We start from the raw sequence: 26,973 nt of genomic DNA on the forward strand, positions 1-26,973 counted from the left end.
TCTCTACTAAAAATACAGAATTAGCCTAGCATGGTGGCACATGCCTTAATCCCAGCTATTCAGGAGGCTGAGGCAGGAGAATCACTCGAACCCGGCAGGCAGAGGTTGCGGTGAGCCAAGATCATGCCTTGGGCAGCAAGAGCAAAACTCTGTCTCAAAAAAAAAAAAAAAAGAAGACCTCTGTCTGGACAGCAGTTTCAGCCTCAACTTTTGTGAGCTTGATGGCTGCTCAGAGATCTGGCCAAGCTGGCTGTGAGAACAAGTTCCTCGTCCCTGATCCTGCAGAGCCTTGGCCGTGAGTCGGGTTCAGGTCCTGAAAGCAGATGATGATCTACCAGCCTGCAGGTCAGTCCCAGCCCTGCCACTCAGGACCTGTGTGCCTTTCAGCGACTATCCTCTCTGAGCCTGAGTCACTTCCTTGTCTGAAAATAAGGACAGTAATAGTCCTGCTTCTGAGAGCTGTGAGGAGGCGACGTGTTGGATCCCCTAATGCACTTGGCACTGTGCCTGGCACATTGTAAGTGCTAGAAAAGAGTTTATTTTGGCTGTTACTGGGAAGCTCATCAGAGTCCAGGCCTCCTGCCCCTAGGCCAGTTCTTCTCCAATTTGGCATTCGAATCTCCTAGGCCCCACCCCGCAGAGACTTGGATTTAGTAAGGCTGGGACTAAGCTCCAAGGTGATGTGATGCCTGTGGTCTGCAGACCACACTGCTTTAGGCTAGGGCCAAGGCAGCCCCCAGGAAGTACTCTAGAGAATGACTGGCCTCCCTCTGTGGCAGCCACCTCCAGCCCCAGTGCACAATGGCAGAGCTGGGAGACCCAAAGCCCAACTCCCCCAAGGCTGACTGGAATATATTCTTCCTGGGAGGCAGGGGAACAGGGATCAGTGGGTACTTGAAGATACCTCAGAACTCCTTGGGCAGTTGGTAAAAATGCAGAGTTGGGGTGTCTAGCCCCAGATATTCTAATTCAGTCTGGAGATGGAACCAGATCCCTTCCTGTTAAACAAGTATCCCTGGATTGTGCTGCAGATGGGCCACTGGCCGCGCTTGGACAAATGGTTACAGTGGTTTTGGAGTTCGACAAACCCAAGTTCAAATCTTTCTCAACAATTTTCTCTCCATGTGGCCTTGTATGACTTTTAAAACATCTCCAAACCTTGCTTTCCTTACCTAAAAAAATGAACTTATTAATACCAGGAATACCCTCCCCAAGAGGATGAAATAAAAACAAAAATATTTGTATAGAGAGCATAAAAGTTACAATCACAGACTCCACTGTGCAAAGGTATAACTTGCTTTGTTTACCTCTAGCTTATATTAACTGAGCCCATGACCTCGAATTTCCACTAGCAGCAGAAAACTTTGGGTTGGAAATTCTAGCTCACTCAGACCAATCCCAGCTTTTAAAAAAAAAAGTCTCCTGTGGGAGACTTCAGCCAAAATCAAGATTTTCTCCTCCTCCACTGCTGGTTGTTCCCCTGAAGATGATCTGGGTTGTTCAGGGGTTAATTACCCTCACTTCCTCAGGGCTTCCATGTGGCACAGCTGGCCTTGGGCATCTGCATGCCCAGCCAGTGCCTGCTGTGCCACCATGGCCACTGGCTGTGCAGCCCCGGCTTGGCCTTCCGGCCTCTGTCCTAGGCCTCCTCACCTGCCAACCTTGTTTCTTTGCTCAGAGCTCTCCACAGCTGCACCACTGAGAAGTGCTTGGCCCCTACGGCTGCCTCTAATCCTCTGTCTAGTCTCCTTCTTCAGCCATGAGTCATTTGCTGCTTAGACACCATATTGGATATGAACCTTACTTGGGGTTTTGATCATCTCCCATCCCCTTCTTCTACCAAATAGCCCAAGCACTACCTCCTTTCACAGGCTGAATGGAAAGGGAGGCTAAGTTAATATATACTAGAGATAAATAAAGCAAGTTACACCTTTACACAGTGGAGTCTGTGATTATAACTTTTATGCCTTCTACACAAATATTTTTGTTTCACTCTGTTTTCTTCTCTGTCTCCGTGTCCTCCAGGGGTTGGCTTGTGGTCATCCAGTTTCACTCACACACACACACACACACGCGCACACGTACACACGTGCACACACATGCACACACACATGCACACACACACGCACACACAAACACACACACAGCCTGGCTCTTGCAAATGCAAGTCTTGCTCTCACGACTAATGTTTCTGCCTCAGATTTACACAACCTCATTTGGCTCTTCCTGTTTCTAGGGGTTATCTGCCTTCCTGAGGGCAGAGCAAACAGCCCCGCTATCCCTGCTGCCCAGTACAGCCTGCCAGTTCCATCATTTCCCAGAACGCAGCAGGCGGAATGAAGAGGCAAAAGGTACAAGGAAGCCTGGGGCTGGGGGAAGGCGCCTCTTCAGTATCTCACAAGAGTGCCCCTTTAACTCTCTTAGGGGAAGTGCCTACTTAACACAGCTCAGGGATGACAACCAGGATGGTGTCAGTGATGATGAGGATGAGGAGAAGCTCTTCTTCCTGGATATGCAGTGCTTTGATGTGCTGGCTCTGACTAGCTCTGAGCCTGTGTTCCCAAGACCAAGGGAGCCTTTGAGGACACCTCAGGGGGAGCAGGTCATAAACCAATGACTCATTCGTGTTGGGTTATGGGGTGAGTGGTAACTTCCAAAATGTGTTCCTGCCCCCTCCCTGCATGGGAAGTGAAGCCAACCGAGGCGGAGATGGCCTGTCTGGGACAACCTTTCCCTCAAGGTGGCAGAAATGCCCCCATCAGAAATGCTCTCCTTTAGAGCAAACATTGTCCCCTCCAGGGGCATCTTAAAATGTAAATATGCTGGGACAATGTGTGCCTTCTCTGTTCCAGGCCCTGAAAACACTGCAAGAGGAGAAAAGCTACAGCCTCTACCCCCTTATTTTCCTGAAGGTAGCATGGAGAATAAAGAGGCTTCCCCCACATTTCAGGCTCCCCCGGGGAATGAGAAGAAGCTCTCTCGTCCCCTTGTCAGTGCTGAGCCCATAGGGGTGGTAGCCAACATGAGAGGCAGCGAAGCCTGTTCAAACTTGTATTTATTTTCTAAGAGGTCAGGATGAGGGCATGGGGATGGGGATGCATAACTTGGGTTTCAGGAGGAGCCGCAGACCTTGGGGAGAAGGATGGAGCCTCCCGCCCTGCCCTCAGTCGTGCTGCTAGTAAGGGTGATTCAGGGTGTGCTCCATGATGGTCCGGAGCGCCATCCACGTCTCCTGGGCCGTGGGGATGATTTGTGTGGCGGGCAGCAGGAAGCCATAGCGCCCAGTGTCCCGGAGCTCAAAGCTGAAGGCATACTTGATGCCACTGTCGTAGGCCCAGTCAACGGTGATCCCACTGGCCACATCTAGAAACAAAAAGTCCAAAATGTGACTCCAAAAGGAAGAAGAGGATGTGGCTGCAAGGTACAGAGGCATCCTGAGTGGAAAGTGGGCCCTGGAAGCCAAACCCCCACCCACCCCAGGCCACACCAGGCTTCCTGCCCAGGCCTCAACCGGGATCACAGCCATGCACCCAACCCATTCTCTACTCCTACAAATGAAAACTCCTGCAGGCTACCAGGCTTAGGAACCTTGCAGTAAGCCAGGCATTGGGAGCTGTGCACAAAAGCTGCCAAGAAACAGCTGCCTGGGTACCACTGTTACCCTTCTATCCGGTTGGGAGGCAGCTTCGGGCCAGCCCAGCTAGATCCATAGCACTGCCCTGCGGCCAACCCCAGGTGGATGTGGTGTCTGAAGCAGGGCAGGGGAGGCTCACTCACAGAGGGTGGTGCTGATGCTGCCAAAAAAGTACTCGATCCCGTGGACCTTATACAAGGCCTCCACCGCATCCTTGGCAAGATCGTACTGCAAGATGACATCGACAGGGTGAAAGGCAGGGGCTCCCCAGGGCTCCCACACATTCCCCCACCCTCACCACCTGGTGAGAAGCATGGATTTAGGAGTCCTGGAAATTGAAGGTGGAGATGGCCCTTGTGAGAAGGGAGCACAGCATCTCCGGCTTTGAACTTGATCACACATGAGAACAGCAAGCTCCCCCTACCCCTCCCCTGTACCATGGGGTCTATCGGTCCAGACCCTTGTATTCCGAGTAACAATCTGAGCCCTCTGGGAGTATGACAGATATGGATTTTCCTGAGAAGGGGTCTCTTCTCCCCAGGCCCTAAGCAGCCAGTCTCACCAACTCCCTCTGATTTGAAACAGGTTCCAGAGATCGGCCGTAAGGGTACATGAGCATCTGAGAGTAGCTGTGGATGGAGATCAGAGCCTTGAAGTTGCCATGGGCTGTGATGAAGTTCACTATGGCAGCCACCTCTGGCTCCGACTGAGGGGAGGGCCCATGATAAGTCTCTGAGCAGGGGTTGCTGTTAGAACCATTTCCTGGAAGTAAAATAAAGCCACCCAAAGAGTCGAATCCCCATGTGCGACACAGATGACGCTCACAAAATACCCATGTGTTCCCCTGCATTTCCCAGCCTGCTTTGCAGTTTGACTGAGGTCATGTGACTACTTTGACCAATGAAAAGGTGAACAGAAATGACATGGCACTTCTGGGTTGAGATTGTTAAGAGCAAGTGTGACTTCTCCATGTTCTTTTCTGTCTGTGTGGCTGGAAGCAAAAAAAAAATTCTAGATAGAAACAGCCTCCTGGATCCCTCTCTCACTGCTAGAAGAAAGCTGCCAAGGAGAGTCATCTATTCATATTGGACTTTGTGCACATGAAAGACAAACTTTTGTTGTGTCAAGCCACTGAGATCGGGATGGATATTTGTTACTGCTGCAACCTCTAGTCTAATGTCAGAGGACTGCAGCCACACCATACCCTGCAGTTCTGAAGCCCTGCAGGGAGCCCCCTCGGCTTGTCCTGTAGTCCCTTTAGGAAGGTGCGCCTGGCTCAGAAGTTGCATCCAGAGGAAACTGTAAGTCTCTGCACCAACCCTGGCTTCCCCTACTGAGCAGCAACACCTTTAGGCTGATCCTTCCTGGGTGTGCCGTCAGTCGAGGGCTCAGACTCAGTGTCAGCTCAAGCTTTGCCACAGCCATGGCTCCAGGTGAGCCATGAACTTGGGGTCTGGGGATATGGGAAATCAATGTGGGAGAATAGTTCCGCATAGTTGCCTGAGGCTGTTCTGGGAGCCAGAGGTGCAAAGAAGTCTTTGAAAATTCTTCTTGGGGACTTAAGATGAGGGAGCAAACAAAGAGGAGCAGGGCTTTTATTCTTTTCCCAAGTTCCATTTGTTCCCATCTCCCGCCGATTCTTTGCCCTCACCCCATCTCTCTCTTCCTCTTCCGCTCCTCCTCTGCTTTTCCCTTATTCCCGAGGGGAGGGTTGGGCTGCACTGAGCTGGTCAAGACTTTGTAGGCTAAGGACACACTTGGAAGGAGTCCTCCCAGTTTCTCCTCTCACTCCTCTTCCCTGGAATGGTGGCACTGTCCAGAGATCAGGGATTGCCTCAACTTCTGAAGTCTCCTGAGGAGGCCACAGCATTCCTCTTGACTCCTGGGGCAGGGGGCTGGCCCATGGACCACTTCAGATGATGCTCTAGGAATGCAGCACACGGGTCCTCCCCAAGAATGCACGGGAGGCCAGGCACGGGTGGGAGGGATGGTCTACAGGTTACTCGTTACACAGCCATTCAATTAAGGCAATAACAAAACCATAAACAAAATCGTCCAGCCTGAGTCACCAACCCAGACACACAGTCTTGCTGGCCCCAGAGAGGCCCAGGGAGCGCACCCTCTCTCGGTGTGGTGGTCCTCACCTGGGATGGGGACCCTGGTTAGAAGGGGAGGTGCCAGCAGACCTAGGGGGTGAAAGGCAGCCCCCAGGCTGGAATCAGCCCAGCTAACAGCGGCCTTGTTTATTGTGTCTGCCGGGAGCTCCTGCACCTGCTCCACTTGATGAATGACAAACAGCAACAGATGCGCAGAGCAGGGGAGGTTGAAGGCTTTGTCTGCCTTTGCGGCCCACGCACAGAAAGCCGTTCCCCTGCCAACGACCAGGTGGCTTTGCCCAAATATGGAGAAACACTTCAGGCCATTAGTTCTGGTGTGAGCTAAGCAGAATAAACTAATCTTCCCCTGGCCAAATGGGAATTAGCTGCCTGCATCTCTGACGCTCACAGTCAAGGTCCTCTGAGTCTGCCTGTTTCACAAGTACCTGCTAATGGATTCATTAGTTATTTATTTTTCCTTCTCTAAAAATGTAATTTGTAGCAAGGGGAAATCTCTGGAAGGACATGGTAAATTATTAAAAACAGTGATCTTTGAGTGGTGGGATTATGGGAGCTTTTTGCCCCCTCTGGGCTTTTTTTCCATAATTGTTTTGTACATTGTGTGTATACGGATTTTTTTTTTTTCCTGTGGCGAGACCCACAGCGGTTATTTTCTTTAAGAGGTAATTTCTCTTTCTACTAGCCAGCCTATCTTGGGGTGCATGGGCACTCACTCCAGTCAGTGCTGAGGGGCCTCATGGACGCCCCCGCTGAGGCAAGCGTCTGTTCATTTGGAGGTGGAAATGCCTAATTTTGCATGGTCTGGTTCCCTTACACAAGCAGTTAGAACCCCCACACTCCGGGCCAGGGGCCTCACTCTCAGTGCTTAGGGGCCATCCTTATTTTTCAGTGAGAACAGACTCCAAGAAGCCAGATTTTTAAAGCAATGGGCATCCAGATTTAAATGTTCTACCTCCTTGGTTTGGACACCAGCCTATAGGTCTGATTATCAACAGCAATGACAGCGTCCCTGTGGAGCCAAACCCTGACCCCGGTGAAGTGCAGATTCCACGTCTGGGGGCCGAGGGCTGTGTCTGTTCTGGAATCTCTGTCTTAACTGGACCCATCAAATTGTCCTGCCCATCAAATTGCTGTATTTCCAGGGTCCATGGACCTGTCTCTGAGCTTTCTGGAGGCCTCAATTTCCCAATCCCTGTGCCCCTCGCATGGCAAGGGAGATAATCAGGGAAAAACACACAGGGACTCAGGAGAAAGCTGCCCCCTCCCCCTCACTAGGATGAGACAGCTCTGCAAGTATGCACCAGGGTCATAAAGTAATGGGTCAAAAATAAAAACCAGGCTCAAGCCAGCCTTGATGATAAAGAATTTGCTCGAGGCCGGGCGTGGTGGCTTACGCCTGTCCCAGTACTTTGGGAGGCCTAGGCGGCTGATTCCCTTGAGTCCAAGAGTTCAAGATCAGCCGAGGGAACATGGCGAAACCTCGTCTCTACAAAATTTTTTAAAAATACAAAAATTGGCTGGGCAAGGTGCCTCATGCCTGTAATTCCAGCACTTTGGGAGGCCGACGCGGGTGGATCACCTGAGGTCAGGCATTTGAGACCAGCCTGACCAATATGGGGAAATTCTGTCTCTACTAAAAATACAAAAAGTAGCTGGGCGTGGCGGTGGGCGCCTGTAGTCCCAGCTACTCAGGAGGCTGAGACAGGAGAATCACTTGAACCCAGGAGGCAGACGTTGCAGTGAGCTGAGATCACGCCACCGCACTCCAGCCTGGGTGACGGAGAGAGACTCTGTCTCAAAACAAAAACAAAAACAAAAATTAGCCGGGCATGGTGGTGCACACCTGTGGTCCTGGCTACTTGGGAGGCTGAGGTGGGAGGATCACCGGAGCCCAAGAGGTCAAAGCTGCAGTGAGTCATGATCACACCACTGCACTCCAGCCTGGATGATAGAGTGAGACCTTGTCTCAAAAAAAAGAAAACAAGAAAAAAAAAGTGGGTCATTCTATTGGACACTTGAAACTATTGCCCTGGCCTCCCCAAAGGGCAGATTTCAGTCCTAGCTCTCAGGGAAAGAGCTCAGAGGCATTTCTTCGTGTTGTGCTCCCTTCAGGGCAGGGCTAGGGATATTTTGGGAGCACCATAAACTCTGGATTTTGAGCAACAAGCAAGGCTACTTAGTACCTCCTTTAAGCCTTTCTCTGTCATATTTAGGATTTGACCCATGTAGTTAGTCCTCATTTCAGGAGCTGGGGGCTCCCCTAAATGTTTCCCATGAAGGTTTAGCACATGTGTACATTCAACACACACACACAACCTCTCCCATACCCACGGCAGTCTGAGATATGTGCTTGCCTGTCCCTGGCCGTGACTCATGCATATCAGCTGACTACATTGTCCTGTGCCTCCCAAGTTGAGTCAACATAATCTGACTGAGTGGGAGAACCTGCCACGGGCCAACACCTCTTCTCCAACCCTGCCCCAGGACAGCAGGTTGCCATACCTCCAAAGCCCGACTTCCAATTCCTGTTGAGATCCACGCCAATGCAGAAGATTCCAGGTCTGATGGACTTGTTCTTCCGCCATAAGCGGTTCTGGGAAAGCCCAGGTCAGGTGACCTCATTCACTGGGCCCATTCCCAGGAATGGGAGCCTCTGATATCCTGGCCTATAGGGGTAGGGGACCCTGGTGGGGCAGGGAGGAGCAAAGGGAAGGAATTGCCAGGACAGGATGGAGCGGGCATGGGGCTGGGCCAAGGATGCAGCTCAGATACTGTGTAGTTGAAGTCAGGGTCTGGGGAGAGGCTGGGCATAGGCTGCCAATAGTGGCCTTCCCTGGGCAGCAAGAAAGAGGTCAGAGGGCAAGAGGCTGCAGGTGCAGTACCTGAGCAGCCTTCCTGCCCTTGGTGAGGACTTCTGCAAAGAGGCTCTGAAGGGGCTGGTTCCCAAAGTACAGTGACCTTTTCTCCGTCCCCCTAGAGCTGACCCCCTCTTCCATCCTTCCCAGGTGCCCTCACCATGCTGTGGGTAAAAGCAAACCCATCAGGGTTTGTGACGAGCTCTATAAAGATGTCCATGGCCTTCAGTATATCTGTCAGGACACGGTCTTTGCCATAATCACTGACAATCTGCAAGAAAGAGTGAGGAGGGATGGGAGGCCCCACTGGTCTCCTAGGAGGTGGCTCAGGACATTTGCACAGCCAGTGGCTGCAGGAAAGGGTGGCATGAAACCCCTTAGGTATATCTTTTATGCAGAACCAAAGGCTTGGATTTTAAACAACTAGAAGGCAGGGGATCAATGTGGGCTCTGTGCTGCAAAAGGTAAGAGTGCACGGTGGCTGCCCCAAAGGGCAGGAGGGAGACAGCACCCTGAGTGTAATTGTTCAACTGGAGGCACTCTTAAATAGTAAGTCGCTGCCCCTAGTTACAGCCCCCATCATGGGTGCACCTTGGCTACAGGTCCATGCTGACCTTATTGGCAGTCCAGATGCCGGTGGCATGGGTGATCCACTCCCGGGAATGAATTCCAGTGTCAATCCAGATGGCTGGGTGCTGAGAACCTCCAGTGCTGAACTGAGAAAAAGAATCAGGCCCTAAACACAGGTTTGAACTCAGACAGCTACTGCCTCTGGGCTACCTGGAAGGAGGCCCCCAAGGCATCCTCACTGCCTGGGGCAGCTTTACGCACTAGGTAAGAGGGTATGTGTGCAGGTACCTGTCCGTGTGCCCAAAAATGCACATTTGTGAGGGCCTTTGAAAATATGGTGGTGCCCTTGGGGAGCAAAGTGATCCATCCAGAAGCACAGAATTTCCCAGGATTGAAAGTATCTTAAGACCAGGGTTTCTCAAACTCTAATGGGCACATGAGTCTCCTGGGGATCTTATTCCAGTGCAGATTCTGACTTAGTAGGTCTGGGGAGGGTCTGAGGTTTGGCATTTCTACTAAGCTCCCAGGTGATGTTGATGCTGCCTTGCAGGGGCCGTGCTTTGAGTAGCATGGCTTCAGACAGCATTAGAAAGAGAAGACCACGACCCCTGGAGAAATGGAAGCAGGGACAGGTTAAGTCAAATCCCAAGTTAGGTGGGTCCACTTGGCTGTTCAGAAGAGCCCACTAGAGAATTGTTGAGAGCGGCAGCAAGCACCTGTCCTTCCTGACAGCTGATGCTAAACGCCCCGCAGGGTCCACACTCCTGGGTGCCCTTTTGGGCTCAAACTAAGAATTGCTTTCTGATGGGCTCTGCATTCACCTCTCCTACTTCCTTCATGACCCAGGGAACTGCAGGGTGCTGAGTTTGCTTGATTTCTGTTCCAGTGGCTCCTGTGAAGGGCTGGGAGGCTTCTCTATAGACTCAGGCATATCTGCAGGGCTGTCTGAGCCAGATGAACTCATTAGCAAATGGGCCCTCTGTGTACCTCTCTTCCCATTGAACGGATGAAGCAACTGAGGTAATAGAACGCCAACTCACCCACAATCACATCCCAAGTCCAGGGCGACAACTGCCACTCTGCAGCCCCAGCTCCTTAGCCATCCTCCCACCTACTTCCTGACCAAGGACAGGCTAGGTCACCACACTGTCACCTCTTCATACCTACAAGGGTGGATCTCTGAATGCCGCAACCCCAAAGCTTATGGGTCACCTGGAGACAGGAGTAGACATATTGTCCTTCTCCCTGAAACTCCCGCCCAGCCACTGCCCCACATGAGCTCAATCTTATGCCAGAGGCCCTTAATGTAGAGTGCGCAGGTTGACGCTGTTGGCTTTTACCTTCAGGACAAGAATGGACCGGTTTTCAAAGCTGTTGCCAATCTGAATTTTTGAGACAATATCGGAATGCTCCGTTACAAAGTTGTCAATCCAGCTATATATCTAAAAGGAAAGACACGTGTAAGATTGGCAGTTAAGCAGGAAGTGGGATGAACACCAGGGACTCTCTGAATGTTCTCCCTGCCCTTTCCCACTCTCATCAATGGTTTCCTACCTCCTCAGAGGGTCTAAAAGAACCAGATAAAGAATTGCAAAAATAGAGCATTCCCTCAGAGCTAAAGGAAGTGAGTTGTGATCTTGCTGGATTCCCAGGCTCCTTGCTCTGTGCAGAGCTATGCCTTAGCCTGGGAGAACAGTGTGTGCTGAGCCTGCTCAAATCCCCAGGCTTGACCCACATGGCTCTCTCTGGTTGGAAATTCTCTCTTGCCTCCATTCTTTGGCCCATTCAATCCATTTGATAGATCTCACAGACCTTGTAATGATGTTTTTATCTTTTTGCTCTTTTTAGACTGTAAGCCCCTTGAACGCAGAGTTCTTGTTTTATTTATCTTTGTCATCAATAAATAGTGCCAGACTGTATTATTTCATTCTCATGTTCTTTCAATACATGTAATTAAATTAAGAAATATATGAAAGAAAATGGATTCTCTATTGCATGACTTGTGAAGTGGGAAAAGTGATGATGATAATAGATGAATGATATCAAGAATGTCATATCCTTGACACACAAAATGAGAAGTGTGCCTTGATTTCCTTTCTGGAATGGGCATCCCTGCACCCTCTGTGTACATTCTCCTTTATAAACAAGTTGCTTGCCCTGGCTGACTGCAACTGTGATCATGAACTTTCTCCAAGTGAAGGCACCTCTCTTTTATTCTACAAACATGACTGTCCAATGTGCCTGGCTTCCTGCCCCTCGTATTATATACTCCAGCACCCATGGCTGGGACCACTGAACTCCAGGACTGGTCACGGAGAGGCTGAGAGCCCTAGGTCCCTAACTGGAGGACTGGATATGTGTAAGAGTAAAAGAAAGAGGAAAGAAACACAAAAGGTGGCTTCACAGTCAGGGACAGGTTTATTTTAGAGAAATCAACCTGAGAGGGGTTTCTGGATGATTTTTGTCCTTTTTTTTTAACTATAAGCACTGGAATTAGGCAGTTTTTTAATCAAAGGGAACTTAGAATGGTGGTGTTTGTTCGAGATGGCGATGCTCCCGCTCTGTCAAGATGAGGGTAGCTTCTACCTGCTCTATTCTGGCCCATAATGGGTCCCTGACTTAGTGTTCTGCCTAGTAGACCCATTACTCTGCTCTGTACCTGCCTAGGGCTGTACAATTGAACTACTGTCCCCTCTATCTGAATTCTGGCTTCTGGACATCTTTGAATATGACTCTCTGCCTAAGAGACCTTGAACTAATGTCTGTTGTACAGTCTCCAGGTGTCAGTCACAGTTTTCCATAACCCTGGAGTCCTTCACTAGTTTCTGCATGAGTCAGGAAACCCTAAGGGGACCAAAGATACAAGAGAGCCCAGAGCTTGACTGGCCAGACTTACCTCCTCCAGGGTGTGGTATGAGGAGTAACTGAAGCTGCTGGTGCTGCGCTCCAGCCGGCGGGATTTCGCCATGGCCTCTCTTTCCTCATCCAGCAGCACCTGGGTGATGGGGAACACATATTGGAAAAGAAGGGGAGAGCTGGGCTGCCTATGCCTCTTCTGAGCCCTGCCTCCGCTGTCTGTTCATAAAGACAGCAGCAACACAGGAGAATGAGCCACCATGAGTGTGAACTGCACAACAGAAGGAAGGTCCAGATTGCTGGGTAATTATTCTGCCTGGCAAACTGGCAGTCATGCTGCCATTTCCCAAATGAGCACAGGGCAAGGAGTCCAGAGAGCTGGGTTCTAGGTCCGCCTTTGCCACTAACTGGCTGTGGAACTTGCTGTGGCCTTAGTTTCCTCAGCTTGAAAATTGGGAAAGCAATATCTGCCTTACCACCTCATAGGATATAATGTAATAATGGATTTGAAGGTGTTTTTGGGGGAAAAAAGAGTGCTCACAGTCTACTGCCAACATTGCTTTTGCACTTAATAAGCACTCTGTTGAGTCAGGACCCAAGCCAAACCATGCGCACTGACCCCGTTGGGGGAAGCAGAGGGTTCCTCTGACCCCCAACATTAACTCCACTTCCAGGAAATAGCCTAGACAACTGGTATGCAAGCCATTCAGAAAGCCAGGCATGACCAAAGTCAGTCTAAATAATTATGATTAATGTGCCAATGGTCTTTCACTTACCTCCTAAACACAAGTCCGGGTGAGTCAAAAGCAATGTCCTTGGGTATCAACGTGGAGTTAGCATTCAAGCTTTACATGGTACTTCCCGCTGCCCATACAGAGGGCAGTATAATGCCTGGCTGGGTTAACCACTCACTCGCTGCTCAGACCACCTACATAATCTTGAGACATTTTTCCCTGCTTGGGTCACAGTGAGATGAGCTAGTGTCCTTCACCCAAGCTCATGCCCTTATAATGGCATCCAGGAGCCAAAGCACCCCAGGATTCAGCACAGACTGTCCAGTGTGGGAGGTACTCAGGTCCTCTGCCACTGAAGATGCTGAGAAAGCATCTTCATTAACCCAAATTGCCCTTTATTTGCAGCACTGGGCCACAACTAAGTCTTGCCGATGACTTATTTGGGGCTAGAGCCTTAGTTAACCAAGCTTCATCTTCATGATCTCACTTGATCTGGTCAGATGACCTGATAACAGAACAGAAATGAGCTATTTGTGTCTTAGAGCTAAAGCAGATTGGAGTGGTAAAGGGACACAGAGGCAAAGATAACAAGTGGCAGAGGTGAGACAAGAACCAGGCATTTTAGTCCATATCCTTGGGTTCCTTAAGGCCAACTATCAAAACTAAAGGCCAACAGTAATAACACATATACAGGTTGGGCATGGTGGCTTACGCCTGTAAACCCAGCACTTTGGGAGCCCAAGGCAGGAGGATTGCTGGAGCCCAGGAGTTTGAGACCAGCCTGGGCAACAAAGCAAGACCTCATCTCCACAAAAAATTAAAATTAAAAAATTAGACAGGCTTGGGGACGCATTCCTATAGTCCCAGCTACTTAAGCTGAGGCAGGAGGACTGCTTGAGCCTGGGAGTTGGAGGCTAGAGTGAGCTATGATTGAGAGTGAGTTATGATCATACCACTGTACTCCAGCCTGGACAATAGAGCAACACCCTATTTCTAAACACACACACACACACACACACAAATGCACGCATGCACAAAAACACACACATACACAGATATGTTTATGTCTGTGTGTGTCCATATGTGTGTGGACAGAAAGAGCATGTAAATGTTAACAACAGCTAAAAACTCCATTCTTGCAATTTGAAAGTTTTTTGCGATAATGAAAAATCAAGGACCCCTGAGAAGAACCCAAGAACCTAAGACACTAAAATGACAAAAATATAAACCAAAATGTTCACAATGCCTGCTAAGATAGAAGAAGGCGGATTTGAAGTAAATTTTTTCTATCCTTTATTTTCACATTTTGGCAATGTGCTTATATTACTTCAATAAGTAAGAACTTTTTTTTTTTTTTTTGAGACAGAGTTTCTCTCTTGTTGGCCAGGCTGGAGTGCAGTGGTGTGATCTTGGCTCACTGCAACCTCTGCCTCCCGGGTTCAGGCGATTCGTCTGCCTCTGCATCCCCAGTAGCTGGGATTACAGGCATGCACCACCACGCCTGGCTAATTTTTTGTATTTTTAGAAGAAACAGGGTTTCTCCATGTTGGTCAGGGTTTCATCCATGAGGTTGAACTCCCAACCTCAGGTGATGCGCCCGCCTCAGCCCAGAACTTTTAAATGAGTAAGTAATAGCAAAACCAAAAGCCCTAATGGCTGCTGTGGCGTCTTCCACCCCGGTCAGGAAGAGCAGCCTCCCCGCCCCACCTGCCACGGATGAGGCAATGCCTAATGACTCACTCATCCCCGAGGCCTAGTCGGCTTGCTCACAACGCTCAGGTTCATAGATTTCAAAATGGGACTGGAAATTGATGTTTGGGGCTCACTTTACTTTTGAGCACCGACTCCATGCAAGGCAATTACAGTTGTGATATTTTCCAGCTGCACTGGCTGGCCAGGGGCAAAACCGAGATTGCTGGGTAAGTTAGACATGGCCGGAGGAGCCCGGGGCCTCTCTGGCCCTTCGCAAACATTTCTGGGAAGCTCTAACAAAAGGAATTTGTCTTCTCAGGAAGCCGACCCAAATCACAACAGCCTACCATGACCAATGTGTGCCTGGTGCCATCAGCTGTGACGAGCAGCTGCAAGGAAGAGAACAGCCTGCCAGCCTTGAGGACAAGGCAAAGGGTTTCCAAGGATCCGGTGGAAGCCTGAAGTGGAGGTGAAAGTGGAGGACAGGGAGGAGAAATCGGGAAAAAAAGGGCTAGAGGACCCAATTCTCCCCACACAGCCTGGGGCACCCACAGGAAGACAGGACCCAGGAGACTGTCCTTTGTTCCACATAAGAGCTTGGAGGCAAATGGGAAGTTAGCACCAAACTGCAAATAACTTTCCAGACACCCTCACAGCCTTGTGAATGGAGGTGACACCCTCTTTCAAACTGGAAATTCTCAGGCCTCACAGCGGGCCCCACTTCTCCAGGAACAGGAATCTGCCTTGGCCTGGAAAATACAGCAGCGTTTGCTCCATTCCTGGGACTGAGGGAAGGGGGTGGGTGACCGAAGAATGCGGTCTGGCCACAGGCGGAGGAATGCCTAATGACAGCCCTGTCAGGCTTCTCAGGAAAAAATAACAAAACACAGAAACCAACCAACTCAGAAGTAAAAGCCATCTGCCTCGCTGGAAGCCATAACCTGACAGGGAAAGCAATACCTCGGTGTGAATTAATTTACGATGAGTCAGGAAGGATGGGGGCCCTAAGGGAAGAACAGCCCTCCCGGGTTGGGCAGGGGAGGAGGCAGCGGGGCCCCAGTTCCTGTGAGAGCAGGATCTCTCACAGCCCAACCCCAGCCGCAGATGCAAAATGGACACAGCTCCTAAAAACAGAGTGGGCTGGGGGCTCTGGGACAGCAGCCGCTGCCTCTCCTCCCCAGTTCCTGGCCTTCTCTTCCAGGACTAACATCTGCAGTAGCAGCTACGTGGCCAGTAGCAAATCCAGTCCTGTGGCACTGGACGTGGGGGGAGGCTGCCCATCTGATGTTTTCAGAATGGACTCCCTCAGAGGTCAAGGCCAAACCACAAGGCTTCCCTGTCTAAAAGGCGAAGTTAAAACACCACACGGACAACAATGATGACCGCTGAGGGGACAGGTGGCTTGAGAGTGGAGTCTGAGGGTGCAGGACCTAGGTTAAACCCTGATCCTGTCACCAACGCCATCAAATTACTAACTTCTCTGTGCCTCGGTTTCCCCTTTGTAAAATGGAGGTCATGTTATCACATACTTTAGCATATACTTTAAAATGTTCTCATGAGGGCCAGGCGCAGTGGCTGACACCTGTAATCCCAGCATTTTGGGAGGCTGAAGCAGGTGGATCACTTGAGGCCAGGAGTTCAAGACCGGCTTGGCCAACATGGCGAAACCCTCTTTCTACTAAAAATACAAAAATTAGCCAGGTGTGGTGGCGGGCACCTGTAATTCCAGCAACTCGGGAGACTGAGGCAGGAGAATTGCTTGAACCCAGGAGGCAGAGGTTGCAGTGAGCAGCGGTTGAGTCACTGTACCCCAGCCTGGGTAACAGAGCAAGACTCCATCTCACACACAGACACACACATACACACAGACACACAGACACACACACACACACACACACCAATGTTCTCATGAGGATTAGAAGGGCTAATACATGCTAAATGCTTAGACTTTTGCCAGGCATGTAGTAAATGCTAGTGAATGTTAGCTATGATGAGGAGGAGGAGGGTGATAATGATAAGGAGGATGATAATAACTTTGGGGTGACTCCAGGGCTCTGTGAGGGAGTATTACAAGGCATGACCAGGAAGTCTGGGTTCTCCAGAGGTAGGATAGCTTCTGTAGGACTTGGAGGGCAGAAAGCCCCCACTAATGGTCATCTGGGTGAGTCAGTCGGCACCTGCCTTTCATATGGCCCAACAGAGGGGCCTGGTTCCTCTTCTGTCCCTACCCCCATGATGCAGCCAGGCTCCACCTCTCCCAGGGTCTTGCCTATCACTGCTCCTGTCATCCCTGGCTTCTCCTGCAATCTTCCCTGTTGTCTTCTTCTCCTCTCTGGAGCTGCCACTCACCCTCAGACCAGCCAACAGCATTTCTACCTTTAAAACTCTGCTGTTCAAGCCAGGCATGGTGGTGCATGCCTGCAGTCCCAGCCATTCAGGAGGCTGAGGCAGAAGGATCTCTTGAGCCCAGGTGTTCAAGGTTGCAGTGTGCTATGACTGTACCTGTGAATAGCCACTGCACTCCACCCTGGGCAACATAGCAAGACCCCATCCAAAAACAAAAAAACAAAAAAAACCTCTGGTGGTTCATGCCTATAATCCCAGAACTTTGGGAGACTGAGGCAGGTGGATCACTTGAGGTCAGGAGTTTGGGAACAGCCTGGCCAACATGGTGAAACCCTGTCTCTACTTAAAAAATAATAATAATAATAATACAAAAATTAGCCAGGTGTGGTGGTGTGTGCCTGTAAGCCAAGCTACTCAGGAGGCTGAGGCATGAGAGTTGCTTGAGCCTGGGAGGCGGAGGCATGAGCCGAGATCATGCCACTGTACTCCCGCCTGGGTGATGGAGTGAGACTCTGTCTCAAAAACAAAACAAACAAACAAATAAAAACTGTACTCTTCAGCTAGCAGATAACAATTTAAAGAAGTAAAGAATTAAATTATATAGGCAATGAGAAAATGGTAAATGTCAAGAAGAGTGAAATGGGAAGGAAAGAGGAAGTTGGGGAAGTGGGGAAGAAGAAGGGTACAGTTTAAAACAAGATGAGCAGTCTGGTGTGGTGGCTCACACCTGTAATTTCAGCACTTTGGGAGGTCGAAGTTGGCAGGTTGCCTGAGCCCAGGAGTTCAAGACCAGCTTGGGCAACATAGTCAGACCCCATCTCTACAAAAAACAGAAAAATTAGCTGGGTGTGGTGATGTGGGCCTATAGTCCCAGCTACTTAGGAGCCTGAGGCAAGAGGATGGAGTGAGCCTGGGAGTTCGAGGCTACAGTGAGCCATGATTGTGCCACTGCACTTCAGCCTGGATGACAGAGCGAGATCTTGTCTCAAAATAAATAAATAAAATAAAACGAAAAGAAAGCCTTATGACCATTGCAAGGGCTTTGGCTTTTACTCCAAATTAGTTGGGTTTTAAGCAGAGGAACAACATGCTTGAATTTGCAATAGTTTTAAAGGACCCTTCTGGCTGCTGTTTAGAGACTAGGTAATAAGGAGTCAAGGTGGGGAAGTGGGGACAGCAGTTAGAAAGCGAATGGAAGAACCCAGGTGAGCGACGAGATGGCGCATGGGCCCTAGGGGCTGGTGTGGGATGTGCTCAGATCCATCCTGAAGGCAGCGATAAATCTGTTGTTGATGGGGGGGTTTGTGGAAGGGGTCAAGAATGGCTCCCAGCTTCTGGTCTGAGTGACTGGAAGGATGGTGTTGCCATTTCCTGAGATAGAGAGGGCTGTGGAGGCACTGATGAAGGGCCAGGGGAACTTGGTCTGGACCTGGAAAGTTGGAGATGCTCATTAGACCCCCAGGTGGAAACACTGAGTAGGCGGTTGGATCCAGGAGAGGAGGTGCGGGCTGGAGACAGAGCACAGAAGTCCTGGATGCCAGGAGAAGAGACAGACTCCAGGAGGCAGAGAGCCACCAGTTGTGCTGTTGGAAGAGGAACATTGAGAGTCGGCCATTGGGTTGGATTTGGAAGTTGTGTGTGACTTTGTCGAGGGAAGCTTTGGTGAAGTGAGGGGATAGGCAGCCTGCTGGCGGAAAGGGATGGAGATGACAGGGAGAGTCAGTATTTTCAGGAGTTTCACTCTATGGGGAAGCATAAAAATGGGGTGATGGCTCAAGGGGAGAGGGAAGGGATCAAGAGAGGGTTTTTGTAAATGGGAGAAACAACTCTATTTGCATGGTGATGAGAGTGATCCACTAGGGTGAGGGAAATTGGCAAAGCAATATTTACACCCAATTGTATTCTGCTCTGGATGGTCAGAGCATGGGTGATTTTTGTTTTCTCCTTGTGCTTTCCACTATTTTCCAAATTATCTAACATGAATATTTATTAATTTTGTAATCAGAAAAAAAGCCATTAAAAGCCACAGAGCTGATTGCTCAAGTGAAGCTTTTCCATGGTGACTCATCCTAGGGGGAAAAAAAAAAAAACCAAAGGGCTGAAAAGAACGAGGAGGTGAAGAAAAATTAAATGCAAATAGAGCTCGCTCGGAATCAGATAATTTCTTGCCTGGCCCATTGCAATTTCCTCACCACCCTCCTGCCTGTCAGTCTCTCCCTGGCCCTGTCCCCAACTCGACACTGTCACTGTCAGAGTGGTTTTTCTGAAAACCACCAGGTTTTCATGCAAATCTGATCATGTCAAAGCACCTCCGGTGACTCCTCCCTAGTTTTCGGGATAAAATCCTGACCTTGTCACATGGTGGAGGGCACTCTTTGCGATGGGGTCTGGCTTCATCGCCAATCGGGGTGGGGGCCCCCCTTCCTCTGGCCAGCCCCCCTTACCTGCTCTTCAGCGCACCGTAATTACCGCCTTCTCAGAAGCGCAGCGTGCAGTGCCTCTTGTATGCGCTCCCATAGCAACCGCCCTCACTCCATCAGCCCCTCATCCACTCCATTGTAACCACCGGCTTACTCCCCTCCATCCCTGACCCCCGCGACCCTCCGGCTCTCCTGGATACAGGGCCAGGTTTTTATCCCTGTGTTTCCAGCCCTTTGCCCAATGCACAGCACACAGTAGGGCTCTCTGTGTCTGTGAGTGGAATGAATGGCCCTGCCTCATGTTTCTCAAGCATCCCGCTGATCACAGGGCAGAGGGAGGGAAAGATTCCAAAATCTCCCCTGCCTCTGGCCAAAGTGAAAACCAGCATCGAGGTTTTCCAGCCTGGTCCTAGCCACCAAACACGACCACTCCTCTTTCCTTTCCTCCTCCTAATGAATGTCCATTTGTTCCACTGACATTTATCAAGCCCTAATGAAGCAGTAAGTCCTATGGTGAGTGCTGGGGTAGGAAAATGGATACAGAGCGTGGAGCTGAACCTTGGCTGAGGGGAGGGGGCCAGAGGAACAAAGACCCACATGTGAATAAGGTCGTTCCTGTCCTGAACTCCCCAACTGAGCAAGTCATTCAGCAGACAACCACCGAAGGCCCACCCTGCAGGGGACATTGGCAAGTACTTGGCTGAGGGGATCCAGAGGACAGGGAGAAAATCACGACCGTGCCTCTGTATCTGAAATACAAGACTGGACGCCAACAACCTGAGGGGTGCAAAGCCCTTTCAGTCCTGTTAGCAAATCTCAGCTTCCCTCCTCCTGGACCCCTCCCCATCATCAACCCCTCAACACATCAACACACCAGCCACCCCCACCCCCAGCTCCCTCTAAGCCAAAATATGATCTCAAGTATGGCAGTGAGTGCTTGATCCCTGCAGGAAGAGCGAGTTGGTGAAAATCCTGCCTGGCTGGACCAAGGCTAAGAGGTCAGAGCATTTTCCTGAAAGGGAGGGCAAAGCCCTAGGGGGACTCGGGGCTGCGGATGTGGGGAGAGGACAGGCTAAAGCCAGTTGGGGAGGCTCAGAGGGGACTCTGGGGCAGTCCCTGATGTGCAGAAATCAACAGAAAGTTTTTAGAGACCTCTGTGTGTCTGTTTGCCAAATGCTGTGGAGTTCCCAGGGTGGGGCTGAACCAGGGAAATGGAAACTTCAAAATAGAGGCCTGGGCTAAAAATGAGAATTCAGTTCTATTTCTTTTGATGTGGTAGCCTCTTTTGTCTGTGGGAGTTTCCCCATTTTTGCTTGTGGGGGATTTCATTAGAGAAATATCCCACCCCCACATGTTGAGCGGGAAACAGATGTGCCTGATGAGGGATAAAGGTCTTTGAAAGGACCAAAGTGCCCCAGCCCTGCGCTCGCATGGGAATGGAATGCTGCCTGATGCATTGATCCCCTGACATACAGTGTCAAGTGTGTGTGCTCCGGGAGGCTCTGTGTTCCCACACTCGGAGCCCTCAGGGGAGATTAGCACCGTACAACAAGGTTGGGAATGAATCTTTATGGATACACTTCCACAGGTACACGGCCAGCAGCAGCAGCTGCAGAAAGATGCAGCCAGGGAGGCTTAACCAATCAGTGGTACCCACAGAGATCTCTAGGAAGGAGGCTGTGCTGCCAGCACCTTTCAGGGGCTCTTTAAGATATCCTGGCAAATAGAACAATTGAAACAGAATTTCATGATGTTCAGAAAAGACTCAGGGAAAGCAGCAGGGAGACTGGGGTGTCCAGGCTGAAGGCTGCCTTTGTCCTACCCAAGAGCGGTTCTGCTCTCCCAAAGTGGTTCCTCTGGGAGAATCCTGCCTGGGGGAGATGCCCTGTGCAGACAGCCATGCGGTGGAGGTCAGGGGAAGGCAACCACACCAGTGATCTCTCTGCTTCTTTCACCATTTCCCAATCCTCTGGAGTAAAGCCGTTCCCCCAGGCATGGGATGGCTGAGACACAGCGGGAACAGGAGGGAGTGGTCAGATAAGCAAAGGAAGAAGTTATCCAGGGGCACCTTCCCACGGTGCCCCTGGGAAGACCCCAGCTACATCCTCCTGTCTCCCTTCTCCACGCGCCTTTGCTGTTTATTGCTGCAAATCCCTCCCCAGGAGGGCTCATCACAGGCGTCCTCTCCACTCCCACACTGTGAGTGCTTCCCCCATGAACTCTGTCCTAGCTTCAGATTCTGAGAAGCGTGTGGCTCACTTCCTTCCACAGCATGTTCACAAACACACCAATGGAGACCCAGAAACCACATGTCCGCTTTTAGCCCCGAGAACATCTCCTCCATATTGGGCCCCAACCAGAAAGGCAGGCAGAAGGCAGAGCCCTTGCTGGGGCAGGGCCTCACCTGGATGTCCTTTATCATGATGCTGTAAGCAAGGCCATGGGACTCCAGATAAGCTTTGATGTATTTCAGTTCAGAGAAAGGAACTCTCATATCCACGGGGAGGCTGGGCCTGGCTGGGCCACGCCAGAAGTCCACCTTGTTCACCAAGGAAAGAGAGACAGCTGCATTACTCCATGTCCTTCCACACAATCCTGTAGGTGACCCCAGAGATCCAGAGAATCTCTCAGCCAGTAGAGACCTTTTTTCTACATAGGAGATGGGGACAGGGGTGTGATGTCCCAAAACCTCCCAGTGGATGCCTGAAACAGCAGATAGTACTGAATCCTATATAGACTATGCTCTTTCCTATACATACAGACTTGGGATACAGGTTTTTTGTAATTTTTAATTTTTGTGGGTACATAGTAGGTGTATATATTTCTGGGGTATATGGGATATTTTGATACAGGTATACAATATGTAATGATCATATCAGGGCAAATGAGGTTATCTATCACTCAAGCACGTATTCTTTGTGTTACAGACAATCCAAGTACTCCAAGTATACTCTTTTAGTTATTTTAAAATATACAATTAAATTATTATTGACTATAGTCACTCTGTTGTGCTATTAAATACTAGATTTTATTCACTCTACGTTTTTGACAGACCTATAATAAAGTTTAACTTTTTTTTTTTTTTTTTTTTGAGATGGAGTTTCACCCAGGCTGGAGTGCAATGGCATGATTTCAGCTCACTGCAACCTTTGCCTCCCAGGTTCAAGCCATGCTCCTACCTCAGCCTCCTGAGTTGCTGGGACTATAGGTGCGTGCCACCATGCCTGGCTAATTTTTGTATTTTTAGTAGAGACGGGGGTTTCGCCATGTTGGCCAGGCTGGTTTCGAACTCCTGACCTCAGATGATCTGCCCACCTTGGCCTCCCAAAGTGCTGGGATTGCAGGCATGAGCCACTGCACCTGGCCCTAACTTATAAATTAGGCACAGTTAGAGATTAAAAACAGTAACTAATAATAAAATAGAGCAATTAGAACAAATGCCAGCATCACTAGCCTTACACTTTGGGGCCATTATCAAGTCGAATAAGGGTTAGACAAACAGAAGCACCGTGACACAGCGACAGACGGTCTGATGACCCAGACGGTCACTAAGTGACTCGCGGAGGGGAGCGTGGACAGCGTGCAGGTGCGAGACTTCATCACACTACTCAGAACAGTTTGCAATTTAAAACTTATGGGTTTTTTCTTTCTGAAATTTTCCATGTAATGTTTTAGGTTGACCGTCAATCAGGAGGGACTGCCATACACTTAAAAGGGCCCCAGTTCCATAATGAAACCCTAAGGCTGAGCGGAAAGACTGCGACAAACAAAATCCCCGAGGCACTGAGGTTCTTTCCCTAATTTCAAGCCCTGTCACCTCCACACCTCATTCACACTCATTGCAACTTCGCCTGGATCCAGAGAACCTCAAGAGTCCTAAAGAGTCCTCAAGATGAGGCCGCTCATCATCTGGGACATGAACACGGACAAGAGCCCTGGTCAGGAAAGGGAAGGATAATTGCTCCCATCCCCACAGAAGTAGGAGAGGCCGCATCTGGGTCCCTAGGTCAGCCTTTTGCAACACCTATTTTTCAATTAGTAAAATGGAGAGAATGATCATAAAACGTCATGAGTCCCAGTCGACAGGACACTCAGACAAGTAGGAGCAAGGGCTTTGACCACATCCAGAAATATCTGGTGGTTCCAGTGGCCCCCTAACATAACCCTTCTATGTAATAGTCAAAGTCAACAAAAATGTTTTCCATTGTGAAAACCTGCAGAGGACAAGTGTTCTCAGAAAAGATGCTCAGGCTGACAGGGACAAACTCAGATAAGATACAGGTTTGCCAAGCTAAGCCGTTTCACTTGGGAGGCCAACGTGTCCAATCTCCACGCGACGTGGCATCCCACCCAGAGACACTGTGTTCCTCCCCCTCCCCCCGCCACCCGTGTGGCTTTAGGAAATTCCTGCCGTTTGGAGATCAGTGCCCTGACGGGTTGTGTAGCAGCTCCCTATCCAGGAGAGATTGGGTGGCTAGAGGAGACACGGCCTAAAAAGGCAGCCCAAATTTCTGGGCAAGTGTCCCTGATTTTTCCTGAAGAGGAGCCACATGTGATTTCCCACAGGTCTGTGCTCTTTGCAGGGACCTCAGGAGGGCAGGTTTGGGGTACAGGGGGGCAGGACAAGGAGCTGAAGGTGTGAGCCACTGCGGAGGGAGTGGGGGGTGTCCTCAAGCCTGAGGAGTCCTCACCTTCTGGGGCTTCAGGCCCTCCAGATCCCTGAGAAGTGAAAGCTGCTTCTCATCCTTGGCCAGGACTCGAAGAACCTGGTCCCTAGAAAAACACAGGGAGGGGCGGAGGAAGCTGCGGAGAAGGATCCCTGGAAGGCTGTGTCACTTGGAAGGGGCAGAATGGAGCAGAGGCCCCGCTGAAGGCAGAGCGTGAAGGCCGGGAGGCACCACACGAGTGGAGGCTGAAGGAGCCCTGAGCAGCCGGGACTCGCAGGCAGCTCTGAGAAGCACATGGTCCTTCAGCCTAGAGCCAGTGAGCTCTCCAGCCCCAAGGACAGACCACCCCAGGGGCTAAATAAAGCCTGTCAGTGCTACTGCTGGACTGAAGGCCAAGCCAGGGGAAGAAGGAAGGGAAAGGAATGGGGACGGGGGCAGTGTGTCAAACGAAAGGAATGAAGGGGAGAAAGGAGTAGACACAGGGGCTGGGGGGACCAGTGGTGACCCCAAGGGCTCTTCGCGTGGGGGCCCCAAGGCCATGGTCTGTCTCAATGCCCGGAAGGTGAGATCAGATAACCTCACCCCACCTGACATGGAGGAAGCTGAGCTCCTTCCCTTCCCGATGGAGGTGGGCGGGAGGTGGTGTAACCAAGAGGCCTGTGGTGTGGGCTCTGGGGTGTGACGCCGGGGATGGTGTTGCTGCCCTCACAGGCTGGCTCTGAGACCGTGGGTGAGGAACCCCCTCTCTACGCTTGCTGTGTCTCCCCTTCTCTACTGTGGAGCGTGGTGGGGCATCCACCTGTGGACCTTGGGGAGGCTCAAAGTACATCCACAGAGGGCCTGGCGTGTAATACTAGAACGTCCTGTCATTCAAAGGAGGACGACACCCACATCCATTTTTGGTAGAGGTACATAGTCTTGTGGGGGCTACAACTTCCTTGAGAATCAGAGGAAAGCTATGCATGCTTCCTCCCTGAAGAAGCCCTTGTTGTATAGGAAAACTGTTGCATGTGGTTTCAGGGGATTCTTGGAGCCCCGGGGGCTTCCTCCTGGACTCTGGATTAAGAACTCTGGATTTGGGGAGGACCACCAACGAGCCAGCCCTGGAGCATGAGAGTGGGAGGCTGCAAAGCTGGAAGTGAGTTCAGGGCAGGAACCCACATCCTGACTCTCTGCCTTGATCAGGCACCAGTGGGGCAGCCACCTCCTGCTGGGACATCCAGTCCCCTCCTCCCAACCAGTCCTCCCTCCCGCTGCGGAGCAGCCACTCACCCTGTGAAATTCATTTGGCCCAAAGCTGCTGCCAGGATCAAACTGAAGACCAGGAGTGTCTGCCTGTCCATGGGGGATGGCCCAGGGCGCGTCCCTCCTGCAGGAGTGCCCTGCATGCGTCTTCCTCCTGGTGAGCTTCAGGGGCTTTCCTTGGGCACCATGGACCGGGCTTCAGGACAGCACAGCACCTAGAGGCTGGAAGGTCCGGCCTGAGAATGAGCATTAGGCTGTCTGGGGCACCCAGCATGTGGCTCCCACATGCCAGGCCTTGGGAGAGCTAGGGCTGCCCTGCCCCAACCCTGCACATCCTCTCCTGGGAAAGGGAGAGGGAAGAGAGAAGGAGGAAGACAGGCCCTTAGCTTTTCTTTTCTCTCAGGAGGTTTGCCAGGGCAGCCCCTTGTGAGCATCAAAGCCTCCAGCTCTGGAGAAAGACCAGAGTAGCCAGCAGCCCTGGGACACCCTCCTTTCCTCCCTCCTCTATAGCATCCTCTCTTTTGCTCTTCTTCTCCCCCTAGCCCACTCATGCTTTCCCTGGGCCATATCCTCCTTACACATAAGGGTGTGGACGCCGTTGAAAGACCACTGGGCTTAGAGACAGAGACTGGGTGCTCACTTCCCGTCTAAAATATCTGGGGCAGCTGCCCTAATCTCTAAATCTCAGTTTACTCATCCATCAAATGGGGTAAATCATACCTCCCCTCCCTACCTCACAGGGTTTGGAGGGGTATAGATGAGGCAACTTGAGTGAACTGGCTTGGTAAAGCCTGCAAAATGCAATGTATTATTATTTCAAAGGCATTAACTTTTAGTCACAGCCACATTTGAGATCAGTCCTCCAGTGGCAATGGGGAGAAGGGGAGAGAAGAGAATGGAGAGGAGAACAAAGGAAATAACTATATATTGTATGAGAAGGAATTCAATCAAGATTCCCTTTTCTCTGTCTTCAGGTGGTCATCATTGTGCTAGCACAGATAGTGGGTTTTCTGCTACACATGAAGGTCACCGCAGTCATTATTATAGTTCTCAACAGACAGCAGAGTCAATTTCTCAGTCCTGCTGAAGCCCCACACAGTTCCCTTTATAGTGTGGGAATAGCAGGAGTAAAGCAGGGGCCAGCACACAAAGCAGTCATCTTGGAAGGAGAAAGTGAAAGATGATGCCTGAATGGCAAATGATGAATCTAACAGAAAATCCACAGGGGGTGGGGGTAAGGCAGAGGCTGAATCCAACCAAGTCGTTCAGCAGAGGACGTCAACAATAGGCCACTTAACTGTCACCGGCGATTCTCAGAAGCCCCCTCTCCCCATCCATAGTATCTCAGAATGGCCAATTAACTGGCTATGTGTCCAGAGAAGGCAGCTCTTTTATCGACAGAATGCCCTGCTCCCCCACCAACCTGCCCTACTCCATTATTTTGTAGTTCAGCTGTTCACACATGCCAGACTCTCCTAGAACCCTGGCTTTGGGGACTCTCAAACAGTAACATTAGCAAAGGGTTTAAGGACGTAGAAAAGAAAGCAGTTATGCTTTCCACCCAAGTAACATTCAGCTTCAGTAGCAATGGAGATAAAAGGGTGTATTGCTAAACAATAGCTCAGGAGTTTAAAAGGAAATAAACAAGAGATAGTGCTAGTCACCAAAAGTACCCAGCGTCTTCTTGTTCAAAAACATCATTTTAAGCCACCAATAATGAGACAACTATCCTTGTACTTGGCTTAAGGGTGGGAAAAGAGACAGCGAGTGAGAGAGAAAGAATAAGAGCAAAAGAGAGAGAGAGAAGCAGTTAGGAATTTTTGAGAATTCTATGACA

At 50.4% G+C, this 26,973-nt stretch overlaps 1 protein-coding gene across 4 annotated transcripts; it reads right to left on the bottom strand.

Moving 5' to 3' along the window:
* Positions 1 to 3,037: 3,037 nt before the first annotated feature.
* CPA5 (carboxypeptidase A5) lies at positions 3,038 to 26,973 on the bottom strand. 4 transcript variants are annotated; one of them, XM_011995858.1, is made up of 13 exons: positions 26,560 to 26,973; positions 25,870 to 25,927; positions 25,164 to 25,372; positions 23,916 to 23,997; positions 21,629 to 21,763; positions 12,073 to 12,171; positions 10,517 to 10,618; positions 9,221 to 9,322; positions 8,767 to 8,877; positions 8,254 to 8,344; positions 4,197 to 4,396; positions 3,778 to 3,862; positions 3,038 to 3,363 (listed from the first exon to the last, which is right to left on the bottom strand). In XM_011995858.1, exons 3-13 carry the CDS (start codon positions 25,277 to 25,279, stop codon positions 3,176 to 3,178), a joined length of 1,311 nt encoding a protein of 436 aa, XP_011851248.1. In that variant the 5' UTR covers positions 25,280 to 25,372; positions 25,870 to 25,927; positions 26,560 to 26,973; the 3' UTR covers positions 3,038 to 3,175. The 4 variants fall into 4 exon arrangements, with proteins under 4 accessions (XP_011851248.1, XP_011851249.1, XP_011851250.1 ...); XM_011995859.1 differs by having other exon boundaries at positions 25,164 to 25,358; positions 25,870 to 26,968; XM_011995860.1 differs by lacking the exon at positions 25,870 to 25,927 and having other exon boundaries at positions 26,560 to 26,948.

The sequence above is a fragment of the Mandrillus leucophaeus genome, unplaced genomic scaffold, assembly GCF_000951045.1.
Source record: "Mandrillus leucophaeus isolate KB7577 unplaced genomic scaffold, Mleu.le_1.0 Scaffold5, whole genome shotgun sequence".
Lineage (NCBI taxonomy): Eukaryota > Metazoa > Chordata > Mammalia > Primates > Cercopithecidae > Mandrillus > Mandrillus leucophaeus.